Below are 16,143 nucleotides of genomic sequence, written 5' to 3' on the forward strand. Positions count from 1 at the left end.
AAAAGGACAGTACCCAAGGACGGCGCCATACCCACAGGCCCGACATATCAACAACTTCAAATGTTGTGAAAAGTGCAAAAGCAGGATGTCCAAATTATCATGTACTATTTACAAGGAAAAATTATTTTAATACAATCATAAAATATAAATTTGTTCAATTCTCATTGAATATATATAATAACATATGAAAAGTATATCCATTAAGATTATAATTTAATATCGAATAGATTGAATTTAATTTGTAATTCTCAACAAATTATTTCAGTAGACTATCAAGATTTCATTTTAGCTGGATCTTGACTTACTTGACCATGTGACATTGATATATTATTGAGGTCTCAATCATACAGTATTTTTTTGAACAAATCAATTGAAGTAAATCATGAGCAATTGTAAACTGTTTATTTCAAAAAATACATCCTTTATCTTTTTCAAACTCTAGCTTTAGAGTGAAAACAAATACTACTAAATAATAACTGTAAACACCTGGTAAATGCTGATCTATCCGAACCACGCTGCAAAATCGCCAGTTTTTTCCTCTCATTTTGACAGTACAAGATGCAAGCTCACTGCAATCGTGTACCATTGTTCTTCACTGCTCTACACACATCTTCAAGCACAGATAATGATTAAGTTCACAGTATACAAAGCTAGCCTCAACAGTAACAACAGCGCGGCTTACTCTTTTTTATCTCCGTTTTCTCCAAACATATGGAAGTGGATAATAGAGAAAATGAGACAGGCGCCTGTTCGTCCAGGCTTGGGCAGAAGTTTACTTGCTCTGCTCATAGCTAAGAATTTCTTCGTTTTCATTCTCTTCTTCTATTCCACTGGCTTCTGTGTTTCTAGTGGCATCATGCACGTCTTTATTTCCAGTAACTACTGTCTTTAATGAGCTAAGGAAAGCCTCTACTTCTCTAGCGTCTTGTTGGTCACCGAGCCATTTACTTATGCTTGACACCAGATGGGGTTTTGGTCTCCATGCTGGATTTTTTCCTCGTACAGCTATAGCTTCTTTCATGCATTCAAAAGCCTTTTCCATATTATTCATATTCAAGTACCCTGCAGCAATGATAGCCCAACTATTTGGGATTGGTGTCTGACCTTTCTTGACTATATCTTGCAGCATGGTTTCGGCTTTATCAACTAAGTCATTCTGGCAATATCCAATTAGAAGGATATTTGGCACTCTAAAATCGTAGGTGCGGCAAGATGACTCCCACTCTTTTAGCACGGTCTCAGCTGTCTCTAGTTCACCAAGCTTCACTAAGGAACCTAGCATGGTGATGTAGTCCCTGTTAATTTGCTTTTTACACACAACCTTATGTACACCCCACAATCGCAACATCTCTTCCTTATTGCCTAGATTTCCGTAGTGGGAGATCAAATGATTGTAACCTATTGGATCTTTATGTAGCCTATCTTCTAACTTTTTCAAGAAAATAAGAGCTTTCTCCTTGAACTTGGCTTTAATATAAACATTAGCCATCATGGAATAGGTGATCCAGTCCACTGATATGAAAGGCTGACTTTCCATTTCTTCAAGAAGCTTCTCCATACCACTAAAATCAGCTCTTTCTCCACAGCAATTGATGCAGATCCGATAGCTGAAGTTATTAGGGGTGACACCATTCTCCTTCATCTCTGATAGCACATCAGAGACTTGCTCAAGTTGGCCAGTACTTCTGTAAAGGCACATGAGATTGTTGTAAACAAGAGTGCAGTGAGCATAACCAAGTTCCTTCATTTTCTGAAAATGGGCTAGGGACTTCTCAACCAGGCGTTCTCTAATATAACAGTTAAAGAGAGCACCGGAAGTCTTATCATTCTTCTGTTCATCGGTAAGGTTATTAAAGTAGCACTCTGCAGCTTCCCAACCATGCACAACACCAATAAGATCCAAATGCACAGCACAGTCTCCTGACTTGAAAGGGCAAAGACCTCTTACACTCATCCACTCTGAAACCTACATGGAAACAAGCATGCACCACCAGCTTTAGTAACAAGGGAAAGTCAGATGTAGTAGTAAAATTCAGAGACCAGAAGTTGAAACATGTTCCTTTCTCCCCTTCTACATCAGATACACGAGCATTTCCTATCATACTCAATTTCTTCTTTGTAAGAAACAGGGTTGTCTAAGAAAACTTCATTTACAATCCATTTTTGTTGAGACCTGAATCCTATCTTGCTTGGACTCTCCAAAATGTTGTCGTACCTATGCTCAATCCACTAAAAATGCACAACTTTTGGAGGATCTGACACATGCCCATCAACATTTTTGAAGAGTCCGAGCAACATAGCCTGAATCAATTAAGCAGAACATGGATTGGTTGAAGTCACGTGAGCGGACTTAGCTCCGCATCTCAGCTTTCCCATGCCTGGTGTGCGAACTTAGTCTATCTATATACAGATGAACTATTACAGCAAAGACCGTCAGAATCCAGAATTATCTGAAACTACTCCCCTTCAATCTTCATCTATCCTCACCGATTTCTCCCTCTATTCTTTCTATCTCTTATCTTTTCTCTACTCCTTTATCCTTCTATCTTCCTATTTCCACCTATTATATCTTCCATTTCTACCGATGCTTCATATCAAGTATAGGTTGATACCAACTGCCAAGAGCTTGTACTGATTCATATAGCTAGTTCCTTTAGTTTTCTTCATTCATTATCATTGCATTTCATTTGTTATCGTTCATATGAGTTGGATTAAATGACTGTTAGATAACATTGTCCCTGTTTCTCATTATAATCTCAATTTCAACATAAAAAACTGTGGTGAAGCTGTTTAATTCTATTGGTAGATCCACTAAGATCATTATAATTTATATGCCTTTCGCTAAAGAAGATTAAAAACCAAAGAAACATTAGCTCAATCACAATATTCAAGTGTTGCGTTATCTCCCCTTCCCCAAACAGAAATCAATCACTCAATCAACTTAGGACCCAATTAGCATAAGAATCTATTGCTTTTGTCAATTTTTTCACTCAAAATTTGGGAATGCATACTCAAACTCTACTTCAAACGCTACATATCCTTACTTCAAAATACCTCTTTTTTTCAAATATCACTCAATTCATATCGAAACGCCTACTAAACCTCAATCCAAAATTAACTGAGTCGGCTATATCAATCATTCATATCTAGTCCCCTCTATTCAGGACTATCACAGTCAAATACTAACAAAAACAACAACATACCCCGCGGTGTATACGCAGCCTTGCCCCTACATTCCAATATTGACTAAGAAAAAGTGCAGATAGGAAATGGAACCTGGAGAGCTTGAGAAAACCGTTTCCGGCTACGGAGATCACGAACAATGCGTTGAAGCTCGAAACTAGTGACCTTTCTGCCCTCATCCACCCATTCATCCAGAACTGGAATTATGAGATCCGCATGCCTCACAGGGCTAATTCTGGAAAACAAATTATTACGCTTTGAATTTGAACAATACACAGTGCAATAAGCACGAATTGGAAAAGCTCTTTGAAGAAGATTGTAAGAAATTGATCTTCTCAAAGTTGCGAAGTTCATTGATGAGCTTATTGGCTTTGTGGACTGTGGTGATACTGAAGAACAACAATGGTTTAAGCTCCCCAACATTGAAATTGAACAAAAAAAAAACTGAAATAGCTGAACAAAGAAGAGAGTCGAGATTTAGGGTTTTAGACAATTAATAATAGCAATTTGACACTAATGATAAAGTATTAAGGAATATAATTATTTTCCATCTTTGATTTTCTATTTTCATTAAAATACTACACATATTTCCTCATAACTTATACATACGTTAGTTATGTGAGATTTTAAATTACAAATCAAATATCGAATTAATTTTATATATGAATAACTTAATCGCTAATTAGCTACCAAACATTATACTATAAGTTATGTATGAATAAGCTGTCTCTTTACTAGCTATCAAACATTTTTAGCGTTTTCACTAAACTAGGCAATTTAATCATATCAATTAAAAATTCAAGTGGAGAATAAATGTGTAACTAATTCTCGTGTTACTAATTAATACATACATAACTACTTCATTCGTCCACTTTTAATTGTCATGTTGCGTTTTTCAAAAGTCAATTTGACTAATTTTTAAAGTTAAATTGGATTTCATTAATTCGATATTTTAAACAAAATTAGATATTCAAATACTATACGAAAAGTACTATAAATTGCTATTTTTTACAATCAATATGATGAAAAATCACATCGTCAAATGTCAGTCAAAGTTATATCATTTGACTCTAAAAATGAAAACCATGACAATTAAAATGAACAGATGGAGTATACATTTTTAATATCTACATAACTCTAACAAACAACCAAACAATCAAGGCGAGTTAATAAAATTAGAGGCCTAAACACAATGCTTAAGTAAATGTCTCAAGTATATTGAATACAATTAGTATATGCATACTTTCGCATGTGCATTTTGTGTATCGCCTGTGCATCTCGTGCATCACACGTGCATTTCGTGCGTCACATGTGCATTTCGTGTATTATATGTGCATTTCGTGTATCGCCTGTGCATCTCGTGCATCACACGTGTATATCGTGCATCACACGTGCATTTCGTGTATTACATGTGCATTTCATTTGTCACGCGTCATTTCATGTGTCACATGTGCATTTCGTGTGTCGCACGTGTATTTTATGTCAATTAATAATTAACAAACAATTATAATCCTTTTAGTAATTGATTAAGGCAACTTGATCTCCCTGTCTCCATAAATCTCTTGATCGATTATTTGAAGTAGAGCTAGACCCGATGTAATAATTCAAAAGGCCAATTAGGTACATTTTTATGTTTAATTATCAACTAGCTATATTAAGTTTAGTAGTATAATTGTATTTATCTTATATTATACACTAGATGGGGTGTGCCCGTGCGAGCCACATGCCTATGATTTATAATGTTATTAGCCTGCTATTTAGCTTTAGTAGATTTATTATTGAAATAATCGAACATGATAATTTTTCGTTTCATGCAGATTTGACTATCTTTATAAACTAATTGATCATGCTTCAATCTTTGTAAACTAATTGTAACGTGAAACAAATCATTAGGAATATATTAAATTTCAGATATAGCATAGTTATAGAAATTTCCACCAGTACACAAGAAATTCAAATGCTAATAGAAATTTAGTTAAAGGGATTAGAGTACTATTTCTGGCACCAACCCATATTACTTGATGTGTTGGCAATCAAACTATAGAAGCACAAGGCATAACATTAGAGAATAAACTTGACTCCATAGTCTTGTGTTTTTTTTTCTTTTGCAATATATAGAAGAAAGAAGATAAGAGATGATTAGTATTGACAACAAGATAGTGAAATCGTAGTGTCGAACAATACTGTATTAAGATTAACAAGACACACATTAAAAATACATTCAAGTTGAGTCCTCATCGGATAAGAAATGGATACAACCATATTAACAGGCAATAGAAGCTTCGGTGATGGCAAGAAAATATATGACACTACAACAGTGGGTGCATCTATAATATTGAGAGTTATTTTAATTGTAGAATATATTTGTTATTTTTATTTAATTTGTAGGGATCATTGAGTATAACTTCACAATCGAACACATCACCTTTAGAAATGACAATTGACCGTAAAAACATTAGGTATTGACATTAAGAGTACAAACAAATTTGGCTTTCTTCTATAAATGTCATTTTGACGGATATCAATAAATGTAAAGATATCGTAAATTCTATCGAGATTGTGAAATATACAATACAATAGACTTTATTTGTGGTGATCGATGTGATGACTATATTTTCAAACTGCTTAATTGAAGTACACTTCAATGTCCATAGTATATATAATACAATTACAGGCTTACAGCACAGCGGAAAGCTTGAGGACACTTCAATTGGAATAGTGCTTCAAAATTGCACTTTAAAGGCTATTCAAGATTTAGAGAAAACAAACAACGTCACCACATATTTAGGTCGACAATGTGGTAAATTCTCTAGGATATTAGTTATGAAAAGTTACATTGATAAATCGACCTAAAGGATGAATCAAATTACAAATAAATCATTTGTTGCACCATTTTATCTTAAATATAAGAATAGAGGACTAGGTGATGTGACAAAAGAATGTGTGAAATGGGCTCCCGTTACTAGTGATTCGAATATTGCTTCAAATTTTATTGTCAGACACTTTATAAATCAAACAAGTAAATTTTTACCAGTATTCCACATTATATGAATTTATCTTGAACAATATTAAAGAATGTATTCCTACTAGTTAATTATCATATTGATAAAAAATATATCTTGTTACATATAATATTTTTTTCTCAAATAAATATAATTATTTGATTAGAAATTTCATAATTTATGTTTTTTTTTTTTGTGTTTCTTGAATAAAATACAATATTTGGTCTTATTTTTGCCTTAAATTTCCTAAATACACGACCAATCATATTGGGCCATATTTATTGAATTTCATTGGATGTTAATTAATCAACAATATTGTTTTATTGTTATTCTCTCCAACTCACTTTACTTGTCACATTTTTTGTTAACATGTCCTTGAAGAAATTACGTCCCTTTATTTTATTAGCTTTAATCAATTAAAATGTTAATCTCTCTTCAAAAAGTAAGATGTCTTTAATCTCTCTCTAATATATATAAATGTAAAAATTAAAGGAAATCAATCTAAGCAATCACAATATTGAAGTATGTGTAATGTGTATGTACACTTCACTTATGTTTTTCTAGGCTAATTAGTCAATGTTTATTAGTACTTCCAAGAATAACTATTAGTATTGACAAAATGAAAAAAATAATGTAATCAACTAGACCTTGATTTTCTAAAATGACAATTATTTTGGAGCATTTCTTTATAATAAAAATACAAATAAAATAGTGAAGAAGAGTATAGTTACAAACTATTCAATTAAGTGGTTCCATTAAATAACATTACTAATTTATGCAACTATACTCACTATTACCGGATGTGGTGCAGCGGATGAAACTGTTCCTTTCTTAATGAAAGGTCTCGAGTTCGAACCTTGGGTATGAAAAACTCTTTGGTAGGGAGTGTTTCCCCTCGTATGGGGTCCTATGTGGTGTAAATCCAGAATAATCAGTCTCCAATGTCGATATCGAAAACCAGTGGAAAAAAAAACTTGACTCTATATTATGTATAATATAAAATAAAACTTCAAAAATATGTATGCTTTTGTTTAGATTCTTTTACCTATTTCAGTAATTTGTTCTATTCACATCTACTTTCCCTTATGCATTAGTGAATTGACGAAGGTATGTTTTACAATTTACATTATAATTATTTGTTTACATATTGTGCGGGTACTTTACCTCTAAATTTTTTTACAAAATCATCAACTTGTGAATTATTATTTTATTTTTTATATATAAGTAATAACTTATATTTGTGATATTACACACAGATCCTAATATCTTTAGAGGCATCATATTTTTGGAAACGAGAAAAAAAAAAGAAAAAAAAAAGCACCAACACATTTTTTTCTCCATTCATGAGAATACATTTATTATTAAAATTAGTAAAATATACTAAGCTTGTCATGCTCTCAAAATTCTAGAGCATAACAATTACATCGTGATACATAATACATTAAAAAAAAATCATGAACATTATTCATCGTATCGACTAATTCCAATTATGAAATCGTCATGCAAACAAAAAAAAACGTAAAAAAAAAAACACAATACAATTTAATTAGTATTTTTTTATTAACTTACTAGCATGTCCATGAACCATCTAAAAAAATCTCAGGTCATGAACATGATGTAGGTTAAATATAAATTTAAAAGTATACTTTCTATTTAGGTTTAATACTTTAATTAATTAATTAATTAAACTGTCTGCGTGAGGCGAAAGTTTGCCCAAATTTCCATGCAGAAGGTACAACGTTGATGAATTCCATCGTCTTACCATCAACCAATGTGACTCTAAACGACAACGTTTGTGATCGAAGATCGTTTCGACTTTGCCAATTGACACCCCAATTTCTATACATTGGAAGCCAAGTTTTTGTTCTTGAGCCTCTAATGGAAACACTCTTAATATCACCACTACCTCCAACATTCGATATCATCACCATGTTGAAATTTGATTGTCCTTTTAATGTGAAACGTACTCCTCCACTCCTCTTACATGCCACCCTGCAAAATTAAATTTATATATATATATTAAGGGCGAAGTTACAGTTCTGCTTACGATTCGATAGAATTCAATAGCGTTGAGTTTTAATTCGACACAAATCTTGTATTTGTGTTTAAAATGAATCCAATTAATATACATGTACAATAAAACCTCTCTACAACAACATATTATATTATTAATAATCATTGTTATCGTTTTTAAAATAGAGAAATCATAAATTCAAAATTTTAGTTACGATTCTATTGAATATATAAAGTAAACGTGCCAAAAGGTGTTATATATTATATATATTACAAATATATACAAAAGTTGTTTGATCCTGTTGTAGTGTGATTCTTAATGTATAGGCTTTATTCTTGGACAAGAAGCAAGTTGCTCACATGCTAATTATTCTTTTTCTACATATGTTGTATTTTCGTTTTCTTTAGTCTTACAAGTTACAATGTACGTAGCATCATGATTTATTCATTAAAAAAAAAGGAGTTTAACTTTTATTAACTAAAACGTCCATAATAAAGGTATAGTTAAATCGAAAAAAACGAATAAATCCTTTAAAAATATTGATAAAATTTGTGTACATCACTGATTATAATTATTTTTTTATTTTTTTTAAATCATAGATAAGAGCGTGGTATATATACCTTGTGTAGAGAATGGGAACAACGCCTTCATTGCCTTGTCTAGCAATGCGAAGGAAAGCGGGCATAGACATGTCAAAATGTTGACGTGGTGCATCACACCACCCTCCATGATTATTTGGAGGGCAGAAGTTGGTGGCCGTCACAGTGACGGCCCCATGTGGGAGGCACCACTTGCGATCGAGCTGGCGGTTGCATCTCACTGTGTAGCAAGCTCCACATGCTTGTCCATTTCTGAATAAGGCACTACTTAATGCCGCTGTGTTTACTCCAAATCCGGCATGATAAGGGTTATCGTAACCACAAGCTCCACCTAATGACCAATTTTATTTAGTTAGGAATTAATTACTATAAAGCTTATTATTGTTTGTACTTCTTGGTACGTTTAATGAAATAATATTTATCATATGGGGAAGAATAGAAGAATATTCAACATGTGTTTAAGTTAGACGGATTGAGTTATGACTCATGATCTAGCAGATTGAACTCGACACATGTTATAATATCGATGAGTCAAATAGAGTAAATGACATGTTATGAAAATTCAACCCAAATATACAAAATTACAAAAAAAATAAAATGAAAAATGAAGTTGGATCATGTTGAACAAATTGAATTATGACCTTTTATTGATCGATCCATGACAATCAATATATGGCATGAGCAAAACTTTTGAACAAATGAGGTCACATGTGACATGTTCATAGTTTGATGGACCTATTCATATTTGACTCAACACGTTCACTTTTCAGTAACATAAAGTAAACTATATGTTTTTAATCGATTCATTCTAGAAACAAAATAATTATGTTGTCTCTTGATAAGAAATTGATCTTAATCTTAATTCAGCTATAAAAACTAGCTTAACATCAACAAGAACCATCCAAGACTGAGATGGTGAGACAAGGTGCATCCTATACGCCAATATGAATGTTTGGCCTACAACGATTTCATGCAACTAATTAAAGTCAAAACGTGAGTTATGTTAGTGAAACAAATTCAATAAAGCAACAATTGATACCATAGAGAAGAGACATTTAATTTAATGAGGTGCTTACCAAAGGTGCTAGGATCTTGATTGACTCCATAAAAAGTAGCACGACCATTAAGCCAATTTTGTGCGTTAATCTCCTCAATAAACAAATTACAAGTAGTAAACAACAAAACAAACCTCCAAATCGAAATATTAGGAACAAATTTCTCCATAATTAACCTTGAAATTTTCAAAATGGAACAAAGAATATAATGTATTAATATTTCTTGGAATTGAAGTGAAGATAATGAGTAGATATATTAGTGCATGAATGAACGTGCCTATTTTATAGACTTTAGGATTCTATAATTTTTTCAAACAAATAATTAATGCTTACTACAGAGTAGCAGTAATAAGAAATACGCGGTTGTCGGTGATTACTTATAATACAAACTTAATTATTCATCTTACAAATACTGTGAATTAGCAAAAATGATTAGCACTACTAATTGTTTAATTAGTATAATTAGCATTTCTTATTCTAAATCCCCGAAAATGCTACTACATAATATCAATGAATATCATTCACTCCTTTATCTTCTCCTTTCGTTTCGTTGTGACCTCGTCTGATTTCTCAAATTTAATTTTTTAAGGCAAAACAAAACATAAATATGCGTAAAAATTTTAGGTTTGATCCTATAATTTTAAAAATAAAATGAGTTTAATTAAACCATCAATACTAAGAATCTTAAAAATTAATTATTATTATTATTGTTATTCATTTTTGAGAAAGTTCAAAACAATGCGCGTTTTTTCTTTTTATTATACGGAAATGTACGTAAAAGTTTGTTTAAAAAAGGGTTGAAAATAGACAAGAAGAAAGCAAGATCACATGTCACCGTTTATGTAGAATCTGTTTTAATTGCAATTCGTCGGTGATTATCCGATCAGCAGCTAATCATATACATATACTCTCCATCTCAAATTATCTGTCGTAAGTTTTAAAATTATTTATCACAAATTAATATCATTTTAAAAATTTAAGAAGACAAAATTATTGTAAAATAGTTAAAATAGCCTCTTAATTAATGTTTCTTGAAGATGTGTAAAAGCGAGAATCATGATAAATAATTTGAGACGGAGGAAGTATGTGATATATTCATGTTATTGACTTTAGGATATATCTAATTAGTCAGTCGATTGATACAATTTCATTAACTTAATATTGGTTGTACGTACGGAGTACGACTTTTATCTCTTTCCCGGTACTTTCTTTTATTAATTTGAATTTAAAAAATTGATACTAGTTAATGGAATAACTGAAATCTTGTTTGTGTTCGCTTAAATGGATTATCTACGTGTTGATAGGGTGTGAAACTGTTCATTTTTTAATTAAAGGTTTCAGATTTGAGTTTTGGATATTAATTTTTTTTTTGATAGACAGCACTTCTCCTCAAATGAGGCCTTAAGCGGCGCAAATTCAAATTAATCGGACTCCCATATGAGTACCATACACCTAATGAGAAACCCCAAAAAAAAGATAGGTCGAAGCTTGAAGGTTACGTATAAGTTTGGTCACACTCATCAACTGAGCTAGGAGGGGCAAGGAGTTCATTAGAATCCTTTCATTGAATTATATTATAAATCCAAGGCTAATATATATATATATATATATATATATATATATATATATAATGTTTTACTTGAACTAAGAATTGTTTAGAAAAGTCTCTATATTTGCACCAGGTAGGATAAAGATTGTACACACCACTTGTGAAATCATATGGATTCGTTGTTGTTGCGTATATAGATGTTAAATTCCCTTATTTACTTCTTTATGTTTTAAATCTTAGTGAAAATCTTGATGTTAGTCTCAATACTTGTGTTCGTATTAAGAAATTCAAAAATTAAATTTAAAACCCTATCATTAACACATGAGCTTATAGTCCCGCGCGAGATCAAATTAGAATCTAAAACTTCAATTTAAAAAAGAAAAAGGCAACCCAATACACTAAGCTCAAAGAAAAAGAAAAAGAAAAAGGCAACCCAATACACTAAACTCTTGCTATATGGAGATGCGGGGAAGGCCTGAAACCACAAGAGTCTATTCTATACCGTCTTACCCTGCATTTTCGAGAGGCTTGGATCGAAAACTTTAATTGACTTACGAAAATCCAAACAAACAAAGAAGATGAAGTTCAGAGAATACAGAAAAAATAGGAAAGTAACATGTTCATTCTTCATATTACATTGCCAATATCACAAAGACCATTTGGGCCACAAAGCAAAAGGTTCACTGGGCTCCTTACAAGAGACTACCAAAGTAACAGAACAGATAGCCATGGCTATGTCTGTTGCCACTTTCTCAAGGGCAAGATAGTTCCGCGAAAGAGAAGGGAATGCACAACAATATAACAGTAAGAACAAAAAAAGCAACCTTTACGCGGTATGAAGGTTTTTTTTTGGTGGTTGTTGAATCTCTTATATGCCTATGTATTTCTACTATCTACTAATCGACTGTTAGTGACAACAGTCTGCATAATTTTCACAACTATACATCAAATATTAAACACTCAGAATAGGAGAAGGCATAGGATAATGCAGCAGAAAAGAAAGATGGATAATCTGTTAAGAGATTTTTCCACCTGCCTCATTCTAAAACCGCCACTTCCTGGAATGGTGGAAGTGTTTGGGTGAGGATAAGCAAATAAACTTGTGTCTGAGTTCCCGAACATCCTTCCCAAAAACATTTCTCCGAATACCCCAACTGTTGGACTGGATAAACTGATTGTTGGAGTACCCCCAAAGCTGGATGGAGCTAAAGCAGCATAGCTACCAAAGGCAGAGGGGACGGATCGTCTGTGATGAAGTTGCTGCCTCACGTGAGAAGCTGGAGACAATGAATTAACGAGAGTTGATATCCCAATGGCTTGAGGCCTGCGTGGTACTACAACATCCCGTTGAGACTTCTTGGATTCAGATTCTGTGGATGATGTTCCACGGCCATAGAGAGGTACCAGCGATGAGTTTGAGATGTGAGCCTTACAGACTGGACATTTACATTTCTCTTCTGATCCCGGAGTTGAGCTATCAACCTGAAGCCACTTGTAAATGCAAGGCCAGCAGTAGAGGTGTCCGCAGAGGGTGACAACAGGATCGTGTGCTGAGTCGAGACAAATATTGCAATCATAACCTCCTGTTATATTGTCAGAACTTGACGTTGGAACTGGAACTGGAACTGCACTCCCTTTCTTAAGGGAAACATCTTCTTCAGATACAAAACTGAACATATCTTCACCAACAAAATTTTGTTCCAAAGCCATGAGATCTGTTAAAAGGACAAAATTTGCAAACAAATCAGCCACTAAAAGATCCATAGGAAGTAAATTGCCATCCCTAGAAAATTAACCTGAAAATCTACAAGGACAGGATCTATGATAACACTTTAAAACGAGAAATGAATCATACAAATGAAAACATACATGTTTATCAGCACAGCATTATTATGATTGCATGTCAACAACTTCTAAACTTCAGATTTCCAAAAGACCATTCTATATAATTAGTATGACCATTTGGAAAGCAAAATGAAGAAGACAACTTAACAAAGCATCTTCCTAGTTCTTTTTTTCGTTTTCCTATCATTTAGAACTTGGCCTGTCGGGAGTATGCGTGTGACTAGTGAGGAGCAAGGGTTGCATAAAATATAGTCCCAAGTAACCACGCTCTATTCAAGCACGAAATACTAAATCATAGGATTGCATCTATTCACTCGAATCCGTCTTCTTCAAAACAAAAGTAGTGGAAAAAATACGATGTAGCTAGAATCTATTTATAAACAAGAATTAGGTCCTGAAAAACTGAAATAGATCACAAAGCTAGAATATGACTAAACCTGCATTTCAATTCGTTTTGATTGAAAATACATTTGTTTGTCAAACTCCAGCCTACATTTCAATATCTAAAAGCCAAAAACACATAGAAATGCCATCCGAAAGGTTAATATCTGTATGCCAATAGGATATATAAACATAAATTTTGATTGCACAAGTTGACATATAACAAAATTATCTCCCAAATTCCTCTTTTCATTTCTCCATTTCATAAATGCACGTGAAACTTTCCCTATCACGCATTCGAAACGAAACAAATAAAATTCTTCAATTTCTGAAACAAGTAAGCATGGCACAAAACTAAAATCATCAAAAGAACTCACTTGCACAAACACAAGCAGTTATTTTCTTTTTCACAAAACTAATCAACACCATTAATTCTTTCTTTTTGGTTTCCAACCTAATACAACAATAGCCACATTAGAGCCCAACTAATTCAGAACCCATCAATGGAGAAAGAGTTCCCTACCAAGATTTTAAAAAAATTCATTCCCTGACTCGAACCCGAGAACTCTGGTTAAACATGGAGGAATCATACCCATCCCCGATCCCACCACATACCAACACTAACTACTCCTAACCATAACCAGAAACAATTAACCAAAAATTAGAGTAAGTTGACCAAATTCCTTCCCAATGTCAAAATCCAAAATTGACAATTTTAACCTCAAATTCAATGAGCAAATTGAAAATTCTCCATTTTCTCCATGAACACAAAACTCAAAACAAACATAGATTACAATGAACAGAAATTTTGACAAATAATTCAATCAATTCAAAAACACACAATATGCGAAAACAAGGATCTCAAGAACATTAACACAAAAACATAAAAGAAGATGAAGAACGTACCAATAGATGAAAAACGTAAGGAAGAAGTTTCAATAATGGCGAATTGCAGAAAGCGAAGGTAAAGAGACAGTGAGAAAAAAGATGAAAAATTGAATGGAGGAGGATAACGGGTCGGTTTCGATATTTATGGGGGTTGTTTTTGTATTTATAGAAAGTTCAGTTCTCAATTTTCATTTTCTTATTATTACTTCTCAACCGCGTAATTTGAGAAAAGATAGGGACGTGCGTGTGACCCCATTTTCTCAGTAGTTACTATTTTTCTCGTTCGATGTTCAATATCTGTTTTGAGCTTGATATATTTAAAATTTTGCCAAAAAATTTATCTAAAGAATAAAATAGCTCATCAATGGTGATTTATGATTAAAGCTTTAACATAAAATATATAATTTTCTCATTCGATATTTAATATCTATTTTGAGCTCGATATATTTAATTTCTTATCGAAAAATTTATTTAAAGAGTAAAATAGCTCATCAAGGGTGATTTACGAGTAAAGCTCTAACATAAAATATATAATGAAGAATGAGAAAAAAAAAATATTATTACTCCATCACTCATTCACAATGCTTAGATTTTACTTTTTCGTTTAATCGAACTTTATTAACGATAACATGTTAGTATCTATTAATGTCAACGGAAGAATCTTTGAAGAGAAACTCCTCCAACTAGATATTTGTCTATTTTGATTCTTAGGGTCAAACTTGAAATCTTTGAATAATACGAAAAAATTTCATTTATTTTATCATGCCTTATGATTATTATTTCGAATTCGATGAACGTAGTGGTTCATGATTTGGATTCTTACATGTGATTTTATTTTAAAATATAATTAGTTATTGTGTATTTATATTATTTTATTAGTTTTAAGATGAATTTGAATATGAGTAAGATTTTTTGTTTAAATTTCAGTACAAATAAATATATTAGATGATTTTTCTGTAAGTCCTAATATTGATTGACAAGATTACTTGATATCTATTGGTGATAGGAGGGTGATAAATATTGTGTAAAATTAATAAACGTGTATATAAGCTAACTCGAATATTACCATTATTGAAAAAAATAGTCTTTTCATTACTTTTTGCAAGTTGTATGAAGTAGTTTGCCAAAAATAAGAAGATCATGTTTGGAATGGCATTATGTTGGGAGGATAAGGTACAAAATAAAAACTTAAACGCTATGATTAGAACAACGATTTCAAGAAATTTTCATAACATCTTAATCATTAGACTAATCTTTAACTATATATATATTCAAAATTAAATCTATATACAATGTAATTTTTAAACGAAGAAGGATATTAATTAACATCCCTTAGCTAAGAGTGGATCCGCCCCCAGTTATTTCACTATTTCTTGTGTTTGTATCAGAGAACTTTTTTAAAAGTCATATATCTTCAGCAGTAAGTTGTATTTTCCTCTTTCTTCATTCTTCAACTACCAAAAAGAAAAAGGGAAAAGTGTTGGTGGAATATCAAAATCACTATACTATTAAAGGCCCTATTATAAAGACAATCGAAGAGTGATTGGCATGTAAAGTGTGTTTATTTTTCTAATTTTTCGTATTTCATTGTTCAAAACATGTTTAAAAACTGACATATTAGTTATCT

At 32.3% G+C, this 16,143-nt stretch overlaps 3 protein-coding genes across 3 annotated transcripts; all 3 read right to left on the minus strand.

Annotated features, from left to right (window-relative positions):
- Nucleotides 1-579: 579 nt before the first annotated feature.
- LOC125808052 (pentatricopeptide repeat-containing protein At4g21705, mitochondrial-like) lies at nucleotides 580-3,632 on the minus strand. The gene is made up of 2 exons (XM_049487836.1): nucleotides 3,277-3,632; nucleotides 580-1,966 (listed from the first exon to the last, which is right to left on the minus strand). The coding sequence occupies exons 1-2, from the start codon at nucleotides 3,604-3,606 to the stop codon at nucleotides 773-775; spliced, it is 1,524 nt and encodes a 507-aa protein (XP_049343793.1). The 5' UTR covers nucleotides 3,607-3,632; the 3' UTR covers nucleotides 580-772.
- Nucleotides 3,633-7,746: 4,114 nt separating this feature from the next.
- LOC125806947 (expansin-A12) lies at nucleotides 7,747-10,080 on the minus strand. Its single transcript, XM_049486702.1, has 3 exons — nucleotides 9,875-10,080; nucleotides 8,820-9,129; nucleotides 7,747-8,177 (listed from the first exon to the last, which is right to left on the minus strand). The coding sequence occupies exons 1-3, from the start codon at nucleotides 10,020-10,022 to the stop codon at nucleotides 7,865-7,867; spliced, it is 771 nt and encodes a 256-aa protein (XP_049342659.1). The 5' UTR covers nucleotides 10,023-10,080; the 3' UTR covers nucleotides 7,747-7,864.
- A 1,920-nt stretch (nucleotides 10,081-12,000) lies between these two features.
- LOC125808123 (E3 ubiquitin-protein ligase RMA3-like) lies at nucleotides 12,001-14,673 on the minus strand. Its single transcript, XM_049487872.1, has 2 exons — nucleotides 14,535-14,673; nucleotides 12,001-13,117 (listed from the first exon to the last, which is right to left on the minus strand). Exon 2 carries the CDS (start codon nucleotides 13,110-13,112, stop codon nucleotides 12,363-12,365), a length of 750 nt encoding a protein of 249 aa, XP_049343829.1. The 5' UTR covers nucleotides 13,113-13,117; nucleotides 14,535-14,673; the 3' UTR covers nucleotides 12,001-12,362.
- Between the last annotated feature and the right edge of the window lie 1,470 nt (nucleotides 14,674-16,143).

This window comes from Solanum verrucosum, unplaced genomic scaffold (genome assembly GCF_900185275.1).
Source record: "Solanum verrucosum unplaced genomic scaffold, falcon-dt-bn FXZP01000277.1, whole genome shotgun sequence".
NCBI lineage: Eukaryota > Viridiplantae > Streptophyta > Magnoliopsida > Solanales > Solanaceae > Solanum > Solanum verrucosum.